At 40.7% G+C, this 22,772-nt stretch overlaps 1 protein-coding gene across 2 annotated transcripts in view; it reads left to right on the top strand.

Annotated features, from left to right (window-relative positions):
* The window catches only part of PDE4B (phosphodiesterase 4B), a 528,481-nt gene that overhangs the window by 481,177 nt on the left and 24,532 nt on the right, over nucleotides 1–22,772 (top strand). Inside the window, exons 1-2 of one of the 2 annotated variants that reach the window (XM_049618515.1) lie at nucleotides 6,497–6,916; nucleotides 7,184–7,296. In XM_049618515.1, coding sequence (XP_049474472.1) covers nucleotides 6,880–6,916; nucleotides 7,184–7,296 — 150 coding nt within the window. In that variant the 5' untranslated portion in view covers nucleotides 6,497–6,879. Of the gene's footprint in view, nucleotides 1–6,496; nucleotides 6,917–7,183; nucleotides 7,297–22,772 lie in introns of those variants that run through there. The other variant, XM_049618514.1, reaches the window with a different exon arrangement.

Raw genomic sequence — 22,772 nt, 5'->3', positions numbered from 1 at the left:
TTGGGGGGCTGTTTTTCAGATATATTCAAGTTATGTTGAACAAAAGAAAGGAAATGTGGTGGGTTTTTGTTTTTTGTTTTTGTTTTGTTTTTTTAGAAATCCTGTTCTTTGTTTTTGTAAATGGGCTTCCCTAGATGGGGATTATCTGTAGAAAGCATGCATAAGAAAATCAGAAAGATGGAGAACAGTGTACAAATAACAAGAATAGGAGTCAGTGAATTGTCGTGAAATGAACACACTCAGCTAATGAGTAGTCAAAGCAAGAAATGGACCATTACCAGCCCCAGAGGAGCCTGTCCTTAAGTCCCTTCCAGTCACTAGCCCTCCACAGTAACTAATATCTGGACTTCTAATATCATAGATTCTCTTTTGCCGCTTTTGAACATTATTTAGATCGAATCCCATTTTTATGTGCTTTGCAATATCTGGTTTCTTTTGCTTGACATTTATGTTTATTAGGTCCATCCCTGTTGTTACATGTGGCGGTTGTTCTAATTGGTTTAACCACTACATAACCTTATGAATAACTACCACCTTCTCTACTGGGAAGAGTTTGATTGTGTGACACTGCTAAATAAAAGATTATTTACATTTCTTTTCTATGTGCTTTCTTTGAGTAGAAAGTGGAATGACTTGATGGATATGTTGCATTTTTTAAGTTTATTTATTTATTTTGAGGTAGAGAGAGAGAGAGAGAGAGAGAGAATGAGTGGGGGAGGGGCAGAGAGAGAGAGAGAGGGGGGCCTAGAGGATCCAAAGCGGGCTCTGTGCTGACAGCAGAGAGACCGATGCAGTGTTCAGATTCATGAACCATGAGATCATGACCTGAGCCGAAGTCGGACACTTAGCCCACTGTGCCACCCAGGTGCCCCTTGATGGATATGTTTCTGATACATACGGAGCTATCTTAAAATTGATTTAGAGGGGCACCTGGGTGGCTCAGTCGGTTAAGCAGCCGACTTCGGCTCAGGTCATGATCTTACGGTCCGTGAGTTCGAGCCCCGCGTCAGGCTCTGTGCTGACCGCTCAGAGCCTGGAGCCTGTTTCAGATTCTGTGTCTCCCTCTCTCTGACCCTCCTCCATTCATGCTCTGTCTCCCTCTGTCTCAAAAATAAATAAACGTTTAAAAAAAATTAAAAAAAATTGATTTAGAATGATCCTTTATATCAGGAATCTAACATAGTAAAAAACGTAAAAGCTGAGAGTAGAATGGTAGTTACCATGGACTGAGGAAAAGGGGATTGGGAAGATGTTCGTAGAAAGGTGCATAGTTTAAGATATGCAAAGTAAGTAAGTCCTAAAGACGACTGGATAGCATGGTGCGTATAGTTAATAATGTATCATATACTTAAACATTTGTTAAGAAGGTAGGTCTTCTGTTAACTATTCTCATCACATGCACACACAGAGGGAGGAAACTTTGAGAGGTGATGGTTAAATTAATGATGTTGTTTATGGTGACAGTTTCACAGGTGTATGCTGATCTTCAAACTCATCAAGATGTACACATTACATATGCACAGCTCTTTATGTCATTCGTACCTCAATAAAAAATTGCATTGAGATGCTGTTTATAGAAAATTTATATTTGGGCTGGAATGTGATGTTTTCACTTGCCAACTTCTCATCTCTGTTAAGGGTGATAGGACTTAGGGTTTCAAAGTTTAAATGATATAGTTGTGTAAATGGCCCCTGTCTACTTTTTCCAGAGACCAGTGAGGTAATAACACTTTACTGCACTGAGTGTGGGGCTAACCTTTAGCGCACCTGAGGTTTGTTACCAGCTGGGCCACTGACTTCATTACTTCATTACTGTTAAAATCTATTTCCATATTTTCCAGCTATGAGGAACCAGCCAGCTCTTTGTGGCCATGCTGAGATTTCTCAGACTTCTGGGTCTGTCTTTTCCAACACCCATCTCTCTCTCTCTCTCTCTCTCTCTCTCTCTCTCCACACACACACACACACACACACACACACACACACATTTCTACTAGATTTGTGTGAAAAAAAAAAAAAAACTTGGGAAATTAGAGTGTAGGCTAGATATTAGCTGAATTGGGAAATTACTAAAATAGAAAAGGGAAGATAATTACTGAAAAAAATGAATGTTAACAGTTTGTATAGTGTGATCACCACAAACATGCATGAACATATATGCACAAAAGGATTAATAATAGTGAGCTTAGTAAAAATGTGACATTTTTATCATTTCAAATTTTTGTTTCTCCGTAATTTTCTAATTTTCTCTAATGCACCTATATCCCATCTGTAATAATAAATGTGAAATTTATCAAATATGCATCATACTTAAAGGTTTACAGTCTGGTTTGTCTGTATCCTCCTATTCTACCTCCCCTGTGAGAATAGGGTAAGTATCTTTACCCTCATTCTCCGGATAAAGAAATTTAGTCTCAGCAATCTTACGTAACTTGCCTTATGTCAGCCACTGAAGCAAGATAAAGGACCAGAACCATACCAGTTCTCCTGAGTAAATATTGCACAGCCTCCGTGTGCTAATGACTGCGTTAGGTACATCAGAAAAGGGAAGAGGAGACTCAAGAAGTGACCACATTTAAAAGGCAATTACACAATTTTAAATAGAAAATATCCAATGGTAAGATTCCACTTTAAATCAGCATTTTCAGGAATCCATGCATTTTCGGCATGGAGCTGAATCTATTTCACAGACCAAGAAATGGTCTTGCCAGGAATCTTGCTCTAGTAATTTAACCTCTGACTTCTTGGCTTGTGCCTTAAGGTAATTTAGAGATAATCATACCTCTCCAGTGGCTATCACGGACATGTTGCAAGGATACATGAGTAGTGTGCTTGGAACTCGTTTGAGAAGAGGGCTTTATGAATGCCACATATTATTACCAGATTAATATTGGCTATAATTATTTACTCATTCTCTCTTCCTGTTTCTCAGGGTCGAATGTAATACCTACCAGACCTGTAAGAGAAAGTGAATCTCCCTTTGCCTCTCTTATTAGAGGGAAAGAGGGAAAGAAGGGAAGAACAGGAGGTTGGTTCTCCCTGCTCCTCTTCCCTTTGGAAATTTTTGATAAATAGGGTCAACCCCATGATCATACATGGTCCCATCACCTGCTCTTATCCCCTTGAGACTTGCTTCTGTGGTATTAAGCATTGTTCCTTCTCCGAGCCATTTTTGCAAGACAGGAAATGACCAACTTCGTGGGCATGCAACCTGGGCAAGAGGCATAGAGCCCCACATCCAGCAGGGCCCCATAGTTGCTGCCTGGAAACTCATGATAATTTTATTTTTGATCTCGTGTTTTGTAAATGAAGTCTGATGGGGAAATGGAGTATACTCCAGTGACTTAGAGCCTTGGCTCATATGCTGTCCCACCTTCTTTCTGTCACTTGTTTGCCTCCCCTAGACTTACTCTCAGCCCACTATTTCCCTGATCCCTGGCACCCCAGGACTCATCCAGCATCCCTCCCCTTGCCACCCATTCCCAGAGGGGGCCTAGGTACATGTGTAGAGAGGGTCTGAGTTGGGCACGTGTGCCTTGCAAAGTCTCAGATGGGACATGGTAGCAGCCATCCCTGGCCTGGGCTGGCATGGCTATACCATGGTAGACAGACGCCATGTCTTGGTGGGGTGAGCCTCTTGCCCACCCCTGCCCTGGGTATCTAGTACGCCCCAGTGCAGACCTTGTAATGCCCTTAGGGGCCACCTGTCTGGTGTGGAGTGGGGCATTGGTACTGTGGGGAAAGGAAGTGTCTGACTTCCCCAGAGCCTGCCCCTGTCTGGGGCACAGCACATCAGTTTGGCAGCTGGCAGATAGGGGTACCCCAGTGACTTGTGAGCTCTGTCTTGCCCTAAGTCACAGGATGTAGGGCCTGGAATCCTGTGAGGGTCTGCACTCTCCTCATAGTATCCTCATGCCCAAGGAAACACAATATTACAGAGTAAATAAAAAACACCATGCCATTCATTAATTGTGATAAATGTGCCATAATAACGTAAGATGCTAACAATAGAGAAATATAAATGTGTGGTATGTGGAAACTCTCTACATTAGCTTTGCAACTTTTCCCTAAATCTAGGGTTATTTTAAAATAAAAGGTTTTTTTAAACAGAAGACAAAAAACAAAGTACTACCATGATAGCTCAGAGAGAGAGACTCCAGAAGAAAGAAAAAAAAAAAAAAACTTCATGCTTTTATTACCTTCAACAGCACTTTTCCTGCTGTTTGAATAAGGGGCTCTGCAATTTCATTTTGCACTGGACCCTGAAAATTATGTAGCTGATCCTGACCGTAAAACCCTTTGTGGAGTTCACAATTCCTCTCTCTCCCTTCCTATTCTTCCCTACTCTCAAATGCCAGGCCTTTGGGCTATTTTGATTACCATTAATAGTTGTGTTCCGATGCATTGATAATCTGCTAAGAACTAAGAGATAAATATTCTCATCTTTATTTTAAGATGTAGGAAATTGAGGTCCAGGATCACATAGGAAACAGAAGAGAAACTCTAAATGTGTGAGTCTCACTCCAAAGCTGTTGCTCTTCCCACAGGACTGCAGATGCACCATTCAATCTCTAGATATCCAAATCTCTAGACAGTTGCAGGCTGCTTGGGCATTCCTCTGAGTACTTACTGAGTATCCGGTAGGTACCAAGCACTGGATCCAGTGCTAGAATCAGAAGTTATAGTGTGGAAGCCAGTCCTGAGCATCACTGGTCCTTTCCTTTGGCTTTCCCCAGAAGTAGCAGGGGGTTGATGCCCATATACTTAGCCCACTCTGACATCTGTGCAGCCTGCATTAGTTCCTGTGATAAGAAGGGTCCAGAATGAGACACAAACCGAGTTTTAACTATAGATTAACAGTCTGGAAAGGAACAAATTCTCACTAACTACAACACTAACTTCACAAAAGTTCTCACTTAAAAATATTGTAGCTGACCAGAATAAGAAAGGGCAGTAGAGTAAGGGCCTATCATATCCATTGGCCAGTCACTGGGATCTCACGACTGTACTAAGTCTAGGAGCTCAGATGTGCTTGTTCCGGGTAATAGTGAATGAGCTGTGGAGGTAACCCTTTACTGCTGGATCTTTGAAGAGTCCTCCTTCTTCCTAGTCCTTCTGCTGTTACGATTATTGTATTTCCTTTGTCAGCCCAGAGTGGAAATTGGATCCCTTTTTTCCCTCTTCATGAAGGAGAAATGTGATAGATCATCTCATGGTCATGTTGCATATCGGCCAATTCAAAAGGCTCTGAGCATCTTAATTACTGAGAACCACAAGTTGCGATATGGAAGACATGAAGGTAGTAAGGCCCAAGTAGCTGGGAAATGGTTGGACCTTGTCTCTGATAAGAGGCTGGGAAAGAGGATGGGGGGGGTTCTGGCACTTCAGGGAAAGCTTCGTTGGAAGAAGTGATCCTCTGGAAGGAAATAGAGGAGACAAGGGGGTGTGTTGGACACCGTAGACAGTAAGTGAGGAGCTTCTGCCTGTTGAAGCAGCATAACAAAATTGAAGGGGAAAGGAGGGAAGGGATGTGTAAGTCTGGCTTGAAATGAGTTTTACTAAAAACGCCTCAGTTCTTGTCTGCACATTTTTGCAGAGTGTGAAAAAAATAGAGGAAGTCACCTCCAATGGTTTTGTGGCTTTTAAGTATGACATACAGGATATTGAATTTTAACCCCTCGTTATCCTAGTGTCTGCGTATTTGAGGGATAAATGAAAGATCTATTCTTTGAAATGTGCGTCTGTGATCAAGCAATTCTAGTCCGTTGGAATCACTCTTTTACTCATTCTCTTTTCTGCTTCCTACTTAGTATGAATGTCTCACACACACAGAATTATTCAAGTAACAATAAGAGGCTATGTGGTCTCCCTTGGATTTCTGTATGAACATATGAAAAATATATTCTAAATTTGACAGGAATGTGTGTAATCTTTTCTGTAATAGAAGTCCACACAAGATTTTTAAATTTTATTAGCACCTGTTGTGTGCCCGCTTTCCAGAAGGCTTGATAGAATTAATGAATGCTGTTCCCCTCAAAACCAGTCATGTATGCAGGAGAGTCTGGCTGACTTTTATAAGTGTTGCATCATTAATTCATCTAGCATTTATAAAGTCAATTCCGTGTTTATTAACATAGAGTGCTTAAGTCAATAATGTTGAATATTAGACTCTTGGGTATGGAAGGACATGTTTTGAACATTCAGAAAGATCTTTATTATCCAGCAAAAGTATGATCTTGAAGACATATTTTTTAATGGACTACTGAGAAATATTTCCAGAAAGTCTAGAGTCCCACCACCATAAAGCACAGCCCCTGGCTTTAATCAAAGTGAAAATCTGCAGTGTTCACATCTGGCTCCACCTGAAAGTCCGGTTCAGAATTTCCCTGTGACCCTGGCAGTGGCAGAAGAGAAGTTTTAGCTTTGTTTAGTATAACAAGAGCTGAGACTCCAGGCCAATAAACGTGTTCCCGTAAAACTCCAGTTTCTCTTAAACAGAAGTCTTATCAGGGAAACCTCATCTTAAAGGAGAGATTCAGAAGAGGGGAGACTAGCCTACACCTCTCGCTAGTGCGGGTCAATGTGTGCTGAATTACAAGTCTCCAACATGTACACATCCCCCTGAATGAATGACTGCCTAGACTTCCAAAGTCACTGTCAGCAGCACCCCCTCCCCCAGCCCCGCGCCCAAATGTTTCATTTAGAAGAAAAGCAAATGAGAAAATGCTTTCCTCATTTCTGCTCCAGACTGCAAACCCTCAGAAATGACATCACGCACCCTGAAGAGCCCCGGGATGACTAAGGCAGAGAGAGCCTGAGAAAACTCACTGCTTCTGCCTTTAGTTTTAGGACACATGTATGCAGATGAGCCTCTAAGAGATGTTTCCCCGCCTTCTTCCTCGGAGGAAGTTTCTTGGTAGATAGATCAGGGACACCTCATCCAAGCGGGGGGGTGAGGGGGGGGGATGGTGGTGAAAACTTGGCACCAGCCACCCCAGGCAGAGCACCGCGGTGATTTGTTCTCCTGGTGGAGAGAGCTGGAAGGAAGGAGTCAGCGCGCAAATAATGAAGGAGCACGGGGCCACCTTCAGTAGCTCCGGAATCAGCGGCGGCGGCGGGGACTCGGCTATGGACAGCCTGCAGCCGCTCCAGCCTAACTACATGCCTGTGTGTTTGTTTGCAGAAGAATCTTATCAAAAATTAGCAATGGAAACGCTGGAGGAATTGGACTGGTGCTTAGACCAGCTAGAGACCATCCAGACCTACCGCTCTGTCAGTGAGATGGCTTCTAACAAGGTAAGGGGTGACCGTTTATTCACTCAAGCTCCCCGGCGTCCCCTGGGCTCCCCTGGCCTCTGCCTGCAGCCTGGGGTGCATCCGAGGACGCGGCGTCAGAACGGGTTTGCTGAGCCTGCCTCGGAGGGTTCTGTCCCCAAGTGCCACACTTTGCTGGTGTCTTGATGCTGCAGCAAAAGTTAAAAATCCTCCATCCGCTTTCATGCCCAGAAACCAAACTTCTTTGTTAGTGATGTAGTTTGAAATTTGTTTAAGGGGAGAGGTGCTTATTAACTGTACAAATGAAAATCCTTTAAAAAAGAAAAACCGCTGCCAGGAAGATAAAATCTGAATGAATTCATAGGGTAAAATGGTAACACGCTGCATTGCAACCAGGTGTTAGACATATTTTTTTGAACAAGAAAATAATGTGATCTCCATGTATCAATGGAGAGAATGGTTCTCCCTGAAGTTCTATTAATTCTGAAACTCTTCTCAGAAGGACATTCTGGGATTCTCTAACATTTCTTTTGTGATGCTGGCATGACCTAAGATTAAAAAGAAGAGAGAAAGAAAGAAAGAAAGAAAGAAAGAAAGAAAGAAAGAGAAAGAAAGAAAAGAAAGAAAGAAAGAAAGAAAGAAAGAAAGAAAGAAAGAATAAATATACTCTGTCTCCCAAAAAAGAAAGTTATTTTTTAAAAGTTTGCTGCTTTTCAAAGTGGACTTATTTGAGATTAAGTTCCACCCATACTGCGAAGAAATGGTTTTACTTACAATCCCTAGACAAAACTTAGTGTTGAAGAGTTTTAATTATCTGTCATTGTATCATTTGTTTAATTAACACCTGGATTTAGAGTGCTAATTTATGTAGTGAGAGTTGTTGCTTTTTGTTTGTTTGTTCCCCCCCTTGGAGAATGTTAACTTTATATATGATGTGTGTGTATGTATGTATATATTTATTGTTGTTGGTTTTTGTGGAAAGCTTTAACACTACACCTTTATAAGTGTATATCTTAAGAATCCCCAATCATCTTAGCCTGAAGAATTGTCTTACTATCTTACGGTTCTGGTGCCGGGAAGAGATTTTGCTCCACACCTGCCAACATGCCCTTTCCAGCCCTGAGGTTCCCTGGTGAATGTGTGTCCCTCCTCCCTCCTTCTGACGTTAAAAGTATCACCTTCCTATCAAGGCTTACTGACTCCTGCTCGAGGGATCTGAGTGCCAGGAGCCCTGTGTCCTTAGGAGGTCTTGAAGGGGCCTGGGAGTGTGGGGATAGACTCTTCTTAACTCTTGTTTCTTGGTTAATGAAAGGGCAAAAAATAAAATAAGTCTCTTTCTCAAATTGTAGTTCAGATTCAAGTTGGAAAAACAAGAGAAAAGTTTTGAGATTTAACTATTTACTGACTTTTTTCTGAAGTTCTCAACTGAAAACTAAATTCTGGGATTTTCCAGGCTGTTGTAAACTTGACCAACTGCTTCCCCACAAGGAGGGCTTAACTGCGTAACTTCTCTAAAGCACACTGGACTCCAAGTAGAAAGATTTTCACACATGCTTTAGCCTGCTTCGGAGCATTAACAGATCCTTTGTTCACTGCATGTTGTGAGCATTGATGCCCATACAAGATGTAGGTCCAATATTTAGGGGTAGTTTTTTAGCAGCTTTCACCATAAAAAACATGCTGAACTTTCTTCTTGAGTTACTAAGATAAAGTAGACAACTAACTCCAGGGAACAGAAAGAGTACACACTGAGAAACTGCAAATTGTCCTTATTTTTCATTTGGAGTGTTGATGCCTTATAAATTCTAACCAGGTCTGTGTCTGGGGTGCTGAAATGACACATTATTTTACAAATGTATTTACAAATTGTTCATAATCAGTGTAATGGTCAATAAGGCTCTAAGACCAAAGACTGTGTAGGTCCCGGTGAGAATTCCAATCGTTTAAGGCTTCCGCTCCTCCTTTATGGTATCCTGTGCAGGAAGCAATGAAAGCTGAATAGAGCTAACCCTAAAGAAAGGGCTAAACCTTAATGCTGACACAGTTAGCTTAAGGACAAGGCATGCAGTTTCACCTATTTTTGATATGTGCAGTGGAGAGGTTGTAGGGCAAAGCAATTATCCAGTAGATGAATAATGCTCAGCTGACAGCCAAAGTCAATTTCATTTGTAAAAAGATCTCCTTCTCTTTCTATTCACTCAGTGACCTTTTTCCCCCCAGAATCTTGATTAGCCAGATAATTGTTTCAGGTAAGGCTTAATCTGTGGCACATATAATATAATATAATATAATATAATATAATAATAATATTTTGTGGCCACCAAAAAGAAATTGATCTGTATCCATTTTCTGGGAATTGAATTATTTGTGGTGAAAATAAAATTCCACATTTATTTTTAAATGTGGTTGAAATTATTTGAACATTCCATCCAAGTCACTGTTTAAAAATACAGTCATCATCATCATTATCATTATCACACCTATGTAGTTGTAGCTGGTCATTTTTGGCAGTCTTGGCAAATCTCTGAGTTGATAGACGTGGAAGTGAGTCTGAAGATGTTCTATACAGGGAAGTATGTGAAAAGCATAGGCTTTGGAGTCAAAAGATCATAGTTCAAGTCCTGTCTCTATCATTGACTAGCTACTTGACCTTGGCTAACTTACTTAACTGTTCTAAGACTTAATTTTCTCATCTGTAAAACAGGTACAAAGTGTAAAAGTGGCACCCTACCTTACTGGGTTACTGTAAAGATTTAATGAGATAATGCATCTGAAACCTTCAGCAAGGCACCTGATGTGTAGTAATAATTAATAAACGATAACTTGTTGATAGCATTTACTACATCTTTGCAAAAATGATGGGTCCTTAGTTCTGATCAGCTAAGCGATTACTGAGTTTTTACCTACTCAACAGTGGTGATGGGAAAACCAGTGTTTTATGTTGGGGGTGTTTGGGAACATGCAAATGGTTGAGCATTGACTGTGTCTAGTAGAGAAAAAGGAAGCAGTCTTTCATATTTACCCATCTGGGTAGGGTTGTGTGTTTATTGTTTTTTCTTCGCCCTTTTATATTTTGAAGAAAATTGTGACATCAAAGATTATAACTGGCTTTCCCAAGTGTGCTTCAGAGCCTGAGAGTTAGACAAGGAACTGTTTCTGTGACTTACAGAAACATAGACTTCTCCTTGGCCCCAATTTCCCTCATCCCTTAATACTGGCCCCAGGCCAAATGGAATTCCAGAATTACAGAGAAAGATGCAGCGAGGTGGGATAATACGGTAGGTTATTTTTCCCAAAAATGACAAGATGAAATAAATGAAGCAGTTTTATGAGGCAATGACGTTGTTTTTCAAGATGAAAAGAATGTCAAGGGAACCTTCTGCCAGCAGCCCAGGTTCAGTTAGACATGTTAGAGCTGTTTTCTGTAACAACAGATTGGCTTCTTAGACTTGTTCATTAATTTTTGTTTCAACTCTTATCACCTCTTGAATTAGAAGAATTGTCATACACTTCAGCGAAATGCATCAGAGCATGAGTTCCTCAGTGGCAAAACAGTCAGATGTTTTGAAAACAGGATGCTTTGGCTGTGCCGTGTAAAAAGAGGAACGGAAAGAGAAACAGTATAGCAAGGAAGAAAGCAAATAGCCTCAGCAGGATCCCCGGCCCAACAACGGCATAAACACTGACCTATCTTCCTGACCTTCACTGTGGCTCAGTTCCTGACCTCGTGTCACCAAAGCCAACCGACGTCATTGGAGGAGGATAGGAGGAATGGCACAGCTGCTGTGCGGGTGACTAGAATTTCCTGTCTCCTTCCTGACAGACTCAGTCAGAAAAGTACAGAGTTGCAACAACAGTAGCTGAGGAAGGACCTGCACAAAACAATCCCAGTCAGGCGTAGCTGTGAATGACAAGGAAAGGGAGCTTTGACTGAGAAGTGGAGTCTCTCGCCTAAACTTTTCGGGTGAAAATTTTCAGAGGGGTCATTTATACCCAGCATGTTGAATGTTTTTCAAAAGATGAACATGCTGTGGTATTTAGCAAGGAGCTATGTTCAAGCAACTTATTGCTCTCCTAACTTCCCCACAAACATCTCCATTATCCTTTTCTTTCTTGGCTAGCTTGGCCCCCCAGGGCTGTTTTATGTGTAGGACAAAGGTGAAAATAGATGTTTCATTGTTGAAAAGAGCCGTCCTCCTTAATACTAGTAGTCTCTTTAGAATGAAAGAGCAGGACCCAGCACTTACTTCAGTCAGTGTTTGCTAAGGAAATCTGTAAGATAGGAATGGGAGATAGAAGGTCTTTTTTCTCTGAAGGCATCATGGAGACAGCTGCAGATAGCATCACAGGGGAAGTGAGTCCTTCTGGCTATGCAGGTTTATTTTTCCGGTTCTTCAGGTGTGTCCATACCAGAGTACTGAACTACTGAACCTTTGTAAAGGCAAATAATTGCCTGTGCTCTTGGGTGGGAGAGAATAAACTCATATGATTCCACCAGCTTGGAGCCACCTGGGATCCAAGCTGCATGATACTGGAATGTGATCATGATAGGCTGGTTGCCTTGTAATTGGGTGAGTCCTTTTTTTCTATTTAACTGAAAAATCGATAAATATGAGACATGTTGGATCCAGTAGAACCATAAAGGAAATAGATTGTGTTGGTCAACAGGTTCACCTTAGAGCTCGGTCAGGAAGGTGATAGGCAGGTGACCAATTACTGAAGGGGATTAATTCCACTTTTGCCCGAAGTTAAATGATAGGACTAGAGCATTGCCACGCTTAGGGCAAGAGGGGTCCTTTCCCAGGACCCTTTGCTTTAAGAGGGCCCTAGCCTGGTCTTCCTCCCACTACACTCTGCTCCAGGAGGTGAGAAGGCAGGCGGGCTAACGGGCAGCTGTGCTTCCTGCTCCAGATTACACTGCATCCAATGGGCCCCGTACGTTCTCTACCCAATGGCTCTGAACCCACTTCCAGGGCCTGTACAGGCCTCTTTCCTGGATATGTTGCAGGAATTCACACCCTTAGGCCCAAGGAGTAGCCAAGAGGCAGCAGTTCGGCTTGGAAGAGGTGTGTGGGAGGAACTTGAACAGGCAGGCTGTGGCAGAGGGTGCACAGAAGCTTGCACATGGCTTCCGAGGAGAAGAAATGGGACAGGGCGTGGGCCAGGAGCTAGGTCCCCCCTGCACTGCTATAACCAGGAATGCACATTTCATGCTGGCCTTCCAAGCTGCTAGGAAGGGGTGTCTGTCGAGGTGGGAGTATTGGAGGTAGCTCGAATTGTATCTTTATCTATTTAAACTTACGTATGTGGCCTCATGAATGCCAGAGGTGACCCGGATTAGAGGGCAGACTAGAATGAAAATCAGTTCTGACGGCCAGGTGGGGCACTCGAATATTTTCCATCCAACTTTTCTCACTTTCCTCCCAGGTGTATATAGAACTGGAGGCAGCAAAGGGAAACGAGCCTACAGGTACAAGCCATGAGTTTGAGTTTTAGCTATGCCTCCATTGAGGGACATTATCTTAAACAGTCAAATCATTTTGAAACCTTGCCTTTCTTTATCTACAAAACAAAACAGTTGGAGAAGGCTATTTCCATGGTCTCCTGCAGCTCTTGTGTTTGTTGTTGGGGCAGTAATAGACAACCAAACTCCTTTTACAAGTGTATGTGTGCAGACATGTGCTAAGCTCCTTACTGACATTCTGTCATTAATACTCTCAGCAGCCCTTTGGAATAGATATATTATTATCTTGATTTTACAGTAAAGTGAGATTTAAAGAGTTGAATTAAATTGCCTAGGGTAAAGAAGAGAGCAGGATTCACACTCAGGGCCATCTGACTCACCGTCATTGATCCCAATGGGACAGATAAATATAGACATACAGAAGTATTTAATAACCCTCACAAGGAAATTTTGTCATTTCTGGGATGTCTTATTCTTCTAACTCTGGACATCATTGCTTGTTTAGGTCTAGGTCAAAATCCTAGTCTGCAGGTTCCATCCTCTAGGCCTCCAGACCAGCCCTTAATAATCTTAAACTCAATCTTCCTGGCTGGGAAATAGTGTCTTTTAACATAGAAGAGGGAGGAGAATAACCATAGTTATAGAAAATGGTTGTAAAGCACTCATCAAAAATGTGAATAATGGTATTAAACTAATCTGATGCCTATTGTGGACCAGTTTACTAAATTCAGGATCTATTTGTTTCCAAAATTTTCCATCATGGCCTAAGAGAAGACAGTGAAATTTTGTTTAAAAGACAACCTACCCCCAAATTCCCTTTTTATTCACCCCACAACATAAAAAGAAAATGGAGAGAGGCTATTCTTTTTTTAAAAAAACATCATTCAAATTTAATTGGGGCAATTTCATCATATATTACATCTTTTCTAGTATATGCCCTAAGACCATGAAACAGAAGAGCATTGCTTCAGTAATAATTAATATAGGGACATTTCTAAGCCGTATTATTTGATGTGTGAAACTAAGGCAGAAGGAAAAAAAATTAAGTTTCCTTACAACTTACAGCCTGTTGACAAGTCCTTGAGACAGGCAGAGTGGCATCCTCTAGGAGGAGTTCAGCTGCCTCAATGATGACACTTTGCTAAGGGCAAAGGCAATCTTAGCCCAATCCCCAGTATCCTGTAAGTCTACTTAAACATATAAAAATTCCTTTGGAAACTTCCTTTATCTCTATCCCCCAGAATATATGTTGGCAATCATACTCCAAGCTTATGGCCCATTGATATACATCTGAAGGGTCTCATGACTGAGTTTTTACTCAACAGTGATAAATGACCTTTCCCTAACAGCAGCTAGCCCCTCAAGGTCCTGGAAACCTTGCTTCCAAAATACCTTAAGAGACTTACACTATCGCTACCCGCCTCCCAGCCTAAAAGTATACAATCCGTCACTCTTCACAACCCCAGTGCAGCTCTTTCTGCCCACGGGTCCTGTCCCCATGCTTTAATAAAACCACCTTTCTGCGCTGAAGACATCCCAAGAATTCTTTCTTGGCTGTCAGCTCTAAACACCAACATTATCAACCATATCATTATTGAGAGTGTATTGCGTGTTCTAAGTTTTACTCTTTGAAAACTTAACAAATCAAAGATTTTGAAAGTGTAGTGCTTTGAAATAAGTTTGATTTTTAATCTATTTTGCTTAACTTAAATATTTCTGCACTGATATTTACAGAACCATTTCCTTCATTGAGTTCCAGTCCATGTACCCCAGTCTTTCTGCTAATTCATTTGAAAGTCCCCACATGATCAAATCCTTAAAAATAAAGCAGAAATGAAGTGAGGGCACATTACCTTTGCCTGTTGCACCTCAGGCTAGCTGATAAGACAGCATTATATTATCAATATCTGATAAATACATCATTTTAGGGGAGCCTTTCATTCTATATGAAAAACAAATCAGATAACTATATTTAGAGTATCACATATAAATCCAGAACACTAGTTTTGAAAAATAGAATTACATATATTAACGGAATAAATGTCTATTTCACACTTTTTATACTTCTTCCGTGTCTTTTTTTTTCTTTTAGATAGAATGTGTTCCAATCTGAAAAACTTCCAAAATCAGTGCCATTATTATCTATGAAAGAAAAGCCAGGGGTGGAGCTTACTCTTGTGCTATTTTTCCAAAACACTTTACGTCTAAGTAAGAGTGTGCTCAGCAAATGGAGATCCATCAGCATTCTGGAAGCCAGGACTTGCCAAACCAAAGATCCTCGGGCAGACTTGTGCCACAGTCAATAGATTTCACACTCTTGAAGGCACTATGCCAATAGTGGATGTGCATCCCAGCACATCTCTCCACTTAGCATTTTTCAGGAACCTGTCAGTCCCTCTCTGACTTGCCCATTTGTACGTGATGTTTCCCTCAACTGGTGCCAAACTGTTTAGTCTCCTGGATATTTTACTGTAACTTCCTTTGTTTGATTTACTTTAAAGTAGCCAAGTGTTTCCACAAAGAAAGGACTGTTAAGTTATTTAGAAATGAAGAAGACAGTAAAACTTCTGTTTCTTTTGTTTCTGTTTTGGGAAGTGCCTGATAATCTTTTTCTCTTTAAGAAATACCCGATAGTCTTTTTCTTTTTATGGAGCAGAGTTTAAAGTCTATAAATCATGCATTTCTGCTCATCAGTCCTGTGTTTCCTTCTGCTAATTACTTGCAACTTAAAAATATACCACTTCTGAAACCTAAAGCCTTCAGAGACTGAAGTTTAGTGAACGTATTGAAAATAAATTTCATCTTCATGGCTCAGTTTTGCCGTTTTATATTTTTTAGTGGTTCAAAGTATGGCAACCTTGAAAGTATTCCTTTAAAACTTTAAATGGCCAAGTTTCCTTCACTCTTTGCTAACAGCATAGTGCATAATGCTATAACCTTCAGCAGTTGTAAAGATGAACTTTGAGTACAGATACCAGGTCGTAAAAGTGATTAAATGAATTTAAAAAATTTAGATTTAGGGTAAGGTTTTGTCATTTGCTATCTGAAGAGGTAAATTTTAATGAGTTGTTTTGGAAAGAAAACAGTAAGAAGTCATCATCGAATAAAAATATCTTTCCAACTCAACCAAATAGGCTGTGCTAGAGCTGATTAGACAGGGCAAGGTGAAGTGGTAATTTGGCAACTATTTAATGACTTTGGTCAGTATGGATGGTGAAAGTTGATAAATCAAGCCAAAAAAGATTGAAATATATTCTTTCCAGTTATAGTCACACATGGTTGGATTAAACAAAATCCCAGAACTTTAAGCCTAAAAGAGAACCTAAGGTATCATTGATTTTGAAGACTTCATTTTAGAGATGAGGACTAAATAATCTAATATACTCCAGATCTTTGCAAATATAAAACACAATCTAAATGAAAGGTAATTTCATTATGGCATGACTTCTCCAGAGTCGTAAGGTTAATTAATGGAAGACTAAGGTAGCAAAATACAGGTCTGATTACAAATCCAGTTTGCTGTTCATCTGCAGCAAAAGGCTGATTGCAGTTAAGACGGGAGACATTCCCTCTATCATTTCCACTGATCTTTAACCTTCTCATTGCCCTTCTCATTACCTTTCTTGAGTAAAAGCTATACATGTCTTAATCACTTCAAGTAAAGAGAACTAAATTAGTATTCCTGAAAATTGTGTGCTCAAAGTCTAGCAGGAAGTATTTGAAATGAGTTACTTTAAGTGCCCTTGGCATTTTTTTTTCACTTTTTGCTGTTTTAATTTCTGAATTTAAAAAATATATATATATATATATATGTATGGGGTGCCTGGGTGGCTCTGTAGGTTACGTGTCCGACTTCGGCTCTGGTCACGATCTCAGTTTGTGAGTTCGAGCCCCGCATCAGGCTCTGCGCTGACAATGAAGAACCTGCTTGGGATTTTTTCTCTCTCTCTCTGCCTTTCTCTCTGCCCCTCCCCCTTTCGTTCTCTCTCTCCTTCTCTCTCAAAATAAATAACTAAACTTTAAAAAATGTATGTATATATTATCAACGTATATACCTATATATGTTTGTGTGTATATATGTGTGTATATGTATATGTATGTATTTATTTACTATCAGAAAAATATCTCATTTTACAAAGGCAGCCAGGATTAACATTTTTATCCTCACATAATTGAAATGATACTCAAGTTTTAAGTAGGTCCTATTGATCGAAACTGGACTTCCAACTTCCTCTCTACACTTGATATCAGAACATCTATTGAAAACCTGGCTTAAGAATACAAATAAAAATAAACGATAAAAAAAAATTAAAAAAAAAAGGGGGCGCCTGGGTGGCTCAGTCGGCTAAGCGTCCAACTTCAGCTCAGGCCATGATCTCGCGGTCCGTGAGTTCGAGCCCCACGTCGGGCTCTGTGCTGACCGCTCAGAGCCTGGAGCCTGTTTCGGATTCTGTGCCTCCTTCTCTCTCTGACCCTCCCCCGTTCATGCTCTGTCTCTCTCTGTCTCAAAAATAAATAAACGTTAAAAAAAAATTAAAAAAAAAAAGAATACAAATAAGAGTTTTATGAGAACTTGAGAATGAAGAGATATGCACCTTTATCCTTCTCTTGGTATTCTTTTGCTTTGAAGACTTCCCTTTGGCTCAAATACATCATCAGGCCTGTACTAAGAGCCTACTCCTGGCATGCCACACTTTGTGGCTTTCTTTTTTGAAACTTGGCCCAAATCGGTTTGATCAGATTTTTTAAAATCATTCTCTTACCTAACTTACTGGTTAATATCGTAGTTAGTATTTTAGTTCTCTGAGGCTTTATTTATGTTTACTCCAGATTGCAGGCTCTTGAGGCCTACAATCATGTTTTGAATTTTTTGAGACTCCATTTATGCTTATGGTAGTAGGACTAAAACGTATCAAAGAGACATAGCTCTATTTCTGTTTAATGGTTAGGAGAAAAGAGGAAAAACTAATGAAGACTTTTGTTCATTGGTGGTAGTCGATTTAGGGTTTCTCTTGTTTTAAAAAGCTCTCCCCCAAATTCTTCTTGATTTGGTCATTTAAGAAATTTATTGACATGAGGACTTTTAATAGATACGAGGACAGGTAATGACATCACTAGTGGGCACAGTATATTCAAAATGAATTTTTTTTTCATATTTTCAAAAAATTTAAATTCATGGAACATACTTAGACTATCTACTGGTAATATGAATTTCCAGTATACTCCTACAGGCCCATTTGATTGTGAGAAGCTAGGGACGCAGATAGATCACTAATGATTGTCCCCCAGCTCCTACTCTAGATGTCCCACTCACCACCCAGACAGGTCAGTTTAATCAGCCAGAACCTACTCATGTAGCCAGGTGAAAGGGCATAGTGCCTTTCCTGCCACAGCCCCTAATCATTTGACTGCTACTGCCAGCTACCTTCTGTAATTGAGTCAGAATGACTTAAATATATCTGCATTTACTGATGGGTATGTTTTTCTTGGACAGGTCCAGTACACTATTTATGTTTGCGACAGGGTGAGGTGCCGTTGAATTTTTCCTTGCTGTATTGTAACACTTTTTAAATATTTCTAAATCAGTATGATTTAATTTCAAAACTTTATCTAATTTTGATTACAATAATTAAAAACACTGTTTTGTTAATTCTCTCCTATATGTTTAAGGTATTAAAATATATTAAAATAAGGTCATTGTCTAATGCTGCATTGTCGGTGGGGCATAGAAAAATTTTCAAACTTAGAAAACCATATATTGCTTTTCAAGAAAGAGCTTTTAGAGCCTTTAGTAAATCCTAAAATAAGAGAGTCTTGCCAAAAATAAATAAAAACATGAGCCCCTGGGTAGGAATGGGTTCTTTTTCTTTAAAGTAAGATAATATATTGGGTTAAAATAAGTAAAATAGGAGCTCTTTCTCATACATGCTGGAGAACGTGGACAGAGCCTTCCTGGTGCTGGACAAGATTGTGGATGGCGGGTGAGGACCAGGGCCGGAGAGAAGACGGGCTGCTCAGGGACACTCACAGCAGGAGGTGCCTTTGAGGTTCAACAGCACTAGATTGTACCAAGCACACTGTTGGCTCTCTGGCCAACTCTTCCCTCCCTGCCCCCCACCCCGGCATATTCCCAGTGCTCCCATCCCCCCACCCCACTCACGAGGATGGAGGTTGATTTCAATGTTAGCCAAAGTCAAGCAAACAAGAAAGTCATCTGACGTTGAACTCTGGCAGACTGTTGTTGAAAGGCAGGGTTTGGGGGAATGGTTTGATCTCCAGTGCCCAGAAAAAAAGGGGCAGCACAGGCCCCTGCCCCTCTCTGGAAGATCTCCATCCTGCTCCCTACTGCCTGCATACCTCCCGCTCTTAGAGCTCCATTTCAACCTCAGCTAGATGTGTGACCTGGGCCACTGCTCATTCTGCCTCAGCCTTCTTTTCCTCATCTTTCCGATGGGGATTGGGGACTGACTACCTTCCTCATAAAAAAAAGAAAAAAAAAAAAAAAGGAAGAGGAGATATTAGTGAAGAAGAAGTCAGGAAAGATTTTTCTGTTTTGATCACTGCTTTTCAGATCTAGCCCTGAGCTCCAGGACTGCTTGCCCAGAGAACTCTGATTCTGCCTGAGGAAACATTAGTTAAGGGGCATTTTGTGGGGATTTTTTAGGTCCATTCCTTCACTTTAAAGCATATTTGCTCTCAGAGTTCCCTATGGTACCAGGATAGAGCATTAAATAAACGGCCACTTTCTCCAAGTGTATAGCTCTCTGTTATTTTTGTGTTGCCAGATCCAAGGTAGCAAGGTAAGGAGACATACCTGAAGAGTGCTTTCCCGCTTACACAGAGCTCTCCATGTTATCGTATTCTGATGCTCACCAGGAGGAAAGCATTCATATATCCTCACTTCGGTGTGAAAGCAGGGCGCAAGACTGATTTGTCACTGATTTGTCCAAGCCCTTCAGCTACTAACCGGTGATGCCTAGAATCAAATCTTTTTCTTTTTGCTCCAAAGCCAGATGATTTAAAAATACAAATTAAAGGAGGGGCGCCTGGGTGGCTCCATCAGTTAAGCGTCCAACTTCGGGTCAGGTCATGATCTCATGGATCGTGGGTTAGAGCCCCGCATCGGGCTCTGTGCTGACAGCTCAGAGCCTGGAGCCTGCTTCAGATTCTGTGTCTCCCTCTCTCTCTGCTCCTCCCATACTCACACTCTGTCTGTCTCTTTTTCAAAAATAAGTAAACATTAAAAAAAATAAATTACAAAATAAAAATTAAAGGGAAATCCACAGGGTAATTTATTATATTCTTATATGGCTTGGTAACAAAACCAAGTCTATGTAATCATAGACTTTTGAAGCTAGAACTCAGTCAAGGTCCCTTCTTGTTTTTTAGACCTCAGCATAGATGTAGATGTAATTTCTTTGGAGAGAACTTCTCTAATTATCTGAACTCAGTACCTTTTTGGTTTTACAATTTGCTATCACAGTTTATGATTTTTAGTTTTTGTTGTGGAACTTAGCTTTTACTCCTCTCCTCCCTTAGACTACAAGGTTTTTGGTGACATGAATTGTGTCTACCTTGTTCACTATTGTAGTTCCAGGATTTAAAATGGCTCTAGGCACATGGTAGGCATTCAAACAAGTATCGTTTGCATGAGGCTCAGAAACTTAATCTAATTTGTCCAGAAGCACGTATGTTGTTAGCGGCAAATCCATTAGAACCCAGCCATCCTGTTTCCTGTTGCACAAACACGGTGTTGCTTGCCATGCCCAATTCATTTTGCTAATTGTTCAGCTGAATGAGAACCCCCCCCCCCCACCCAATCTGGTTTACAGTGACTCTTCAAAGTACCGTCAGACGCAGCAAACTCTTGCCCCCAAGCCTTCTCCCAAACTCAAAGTCAGACAACAGAGAACAAAGTCATCAGGGCCAAATGCTGTTTCTTTGTGAACAGAAATATGACGCACACCTTGGCTGTTATGTGGCTCGGTGTTGGGGTATTTGGTCTACCTTTCTCTTGAAAAGGCTACATCCTGTGGCCAAGAATCTAAGCCCTTCGGAGACAGGCAATGCATGTGCAGCTCAGAACATATCTATGAACACGTGTTGTGTCTGAAACTCAGCCTCTCCGCATATCTGTTGTGTCTGGAGTATAGCAGCTTAGTCATTCTGTCATCGTCTGGTTGTGTTTTCTGACATATTGCTGATACTGCTCTCACTGCTATCCCAGCCACATATTCAATTAATTCAGATGTGTTAGTAGACTGACCTCCACTGTAGCAATTGAGCAAAATGAATATTTGGTGCCGTTATCATTACACGAGGCAACTTGTGGCCATTCATGGTTTTTGTCAGTATTTGAACAGTTCCAAACTTAATTTGAGGAAATTGGCTACATCATGGAATCATGAATGGATAGAGTTGGCCACAGCAGGACATCTCAGAATATATATGTATTTTTTAAAGCTACAGTTTTAACACAAGGCCATTCTGAGTTATAGTTTCATTCGACAGGCTTCATCTATCTTTGTGGCAATTCTGGTTTACACTCCTTAGACTGATGAATAATCAAAGTGTCACCCAGAGAGCCAGAACTTCTATGAGTAACTCGTGTGTCATGTAATCAATATGACATAGCGCTGCATCACACCTGCAGTAGTGTGTTGTGGGAATTGTGTAGTTAATTACACCAGCCTCTGTCAACAACAAGAGAAGGGTTGAGATGCCGCAGAGCTGGCTGAAAGCTCCGCCCAAATCCAAACCCATGCGAAGAACGTCCCATAAGCTCAGATTCTTTTAAAATTCAGAGACAAAACTGAGAAACAAAACATCAACTTCAAGTATAAACCCTGTGGAATCAAGCACAAGTGCTGCAGACACTTTGCCAATCGCTTTACATGTTTAATTTCTAACCTTCCATTTTTAAGCTGGAAAAACTTAGTCTCTGACTCAATGACTTGCCACGTTTCTCAGACTGGGATTTTATTTCCAGACTCAGCTGGATGCTCAGCTGATTGTATGGCATGCTAGTAAGATGTTGAGTTTGCTGTTAGAGGCCTGTTTATGCTGTTAGACCTCCCTGGTAAGGCCAGCTGTAATCAGAACCCCCTCTACATCGTGTGTATGACCTACACATCCAACTCTGAGACGACTTTTATAAGCCTTCCATGAAGTGGCAAACTATATATTTGGGGGTGCACTGTTGTGCAAAGCACTCATCCATCGCTTTTAAATTGTGGTAGCTAATAATAAGAAAATGAAATGTGTGATAAAAATTTTTATAGAATAAAATTAGTTTACGACCACCGTTTTTATCCTTTATATAGTTCAAAACTATGTTCAAGTCTCCCACCTGTGGCACATTCTTCTCAGTTCGCAAATGCAGAGTCTATTGTAGGGATTACCAAAATGCCAAAACTGATCATTTATTCAGGGAATGAAATGATGTGTCTGTGTAGCCCATGGATTTCCTTTATTTATTCGATGGTCCCTAGAAGTGATCCTGGAAATTTCCAGACTGGAGGCCTATCCCAGCCCTGGGAAGTTGTTAACCCAGAAGTAATGATTTCCACAGCAGGCTTTGAAGCATCACATTGTCTTTTATCTCAAAGGGTATGTGACCATAGTTAGCTGAAATCAATATAATTAATTTAAAACACAATATATGCCACATGATGTATTTAAAGGATTAGAGGAGTAATCTCAAAAACCAGCTAGGGTAGATTTTTGTGGCTGCAAAAATATTGGGAATTCTAATAAGGTTATACATAGTGCAGAATTTTAAACAAGCCAGGAGATGGTCCAGTAAAAGTGGGTATCAATTCTTAAAGAGAATCATGACCAATACCTATGGAGTTATAAAAAGAAAGCACATGTTTGGGGGGCAATTTTCCTGTTCTGTGTCACTGGCTTTCAAGTCAGATATGAAGGTCCTGTTTTCTGCTAGTCAGTAGAGGACACTAGACTGGATGGTGACCTATGGTAAGTTTTCTAATTTTAAAAGTATAGTAAGTTATAGAACTTCTTGCTGTGAAAT

This window comes from Panthera uncia, assembly GCF_023721935.1.
Source record: "Panthera uncia isolate 11264 chromosome C1 unlocalized genomic scaffold, Puncia_PCG_1.0 HiC_scaffold_4, whole genome shotgun sequence".
In the NCBI taxonomy this organism is placed as follows: Eukaryota; Metazoa; Chordata; class Mammalia; order Carnivora; family Felidae; genus Panthera; species Panthera uncia.
Note: the sequence above shows the minus strand (reverse complement) of the source record. Positions and strands in the feature narration are given on the sequence as shown.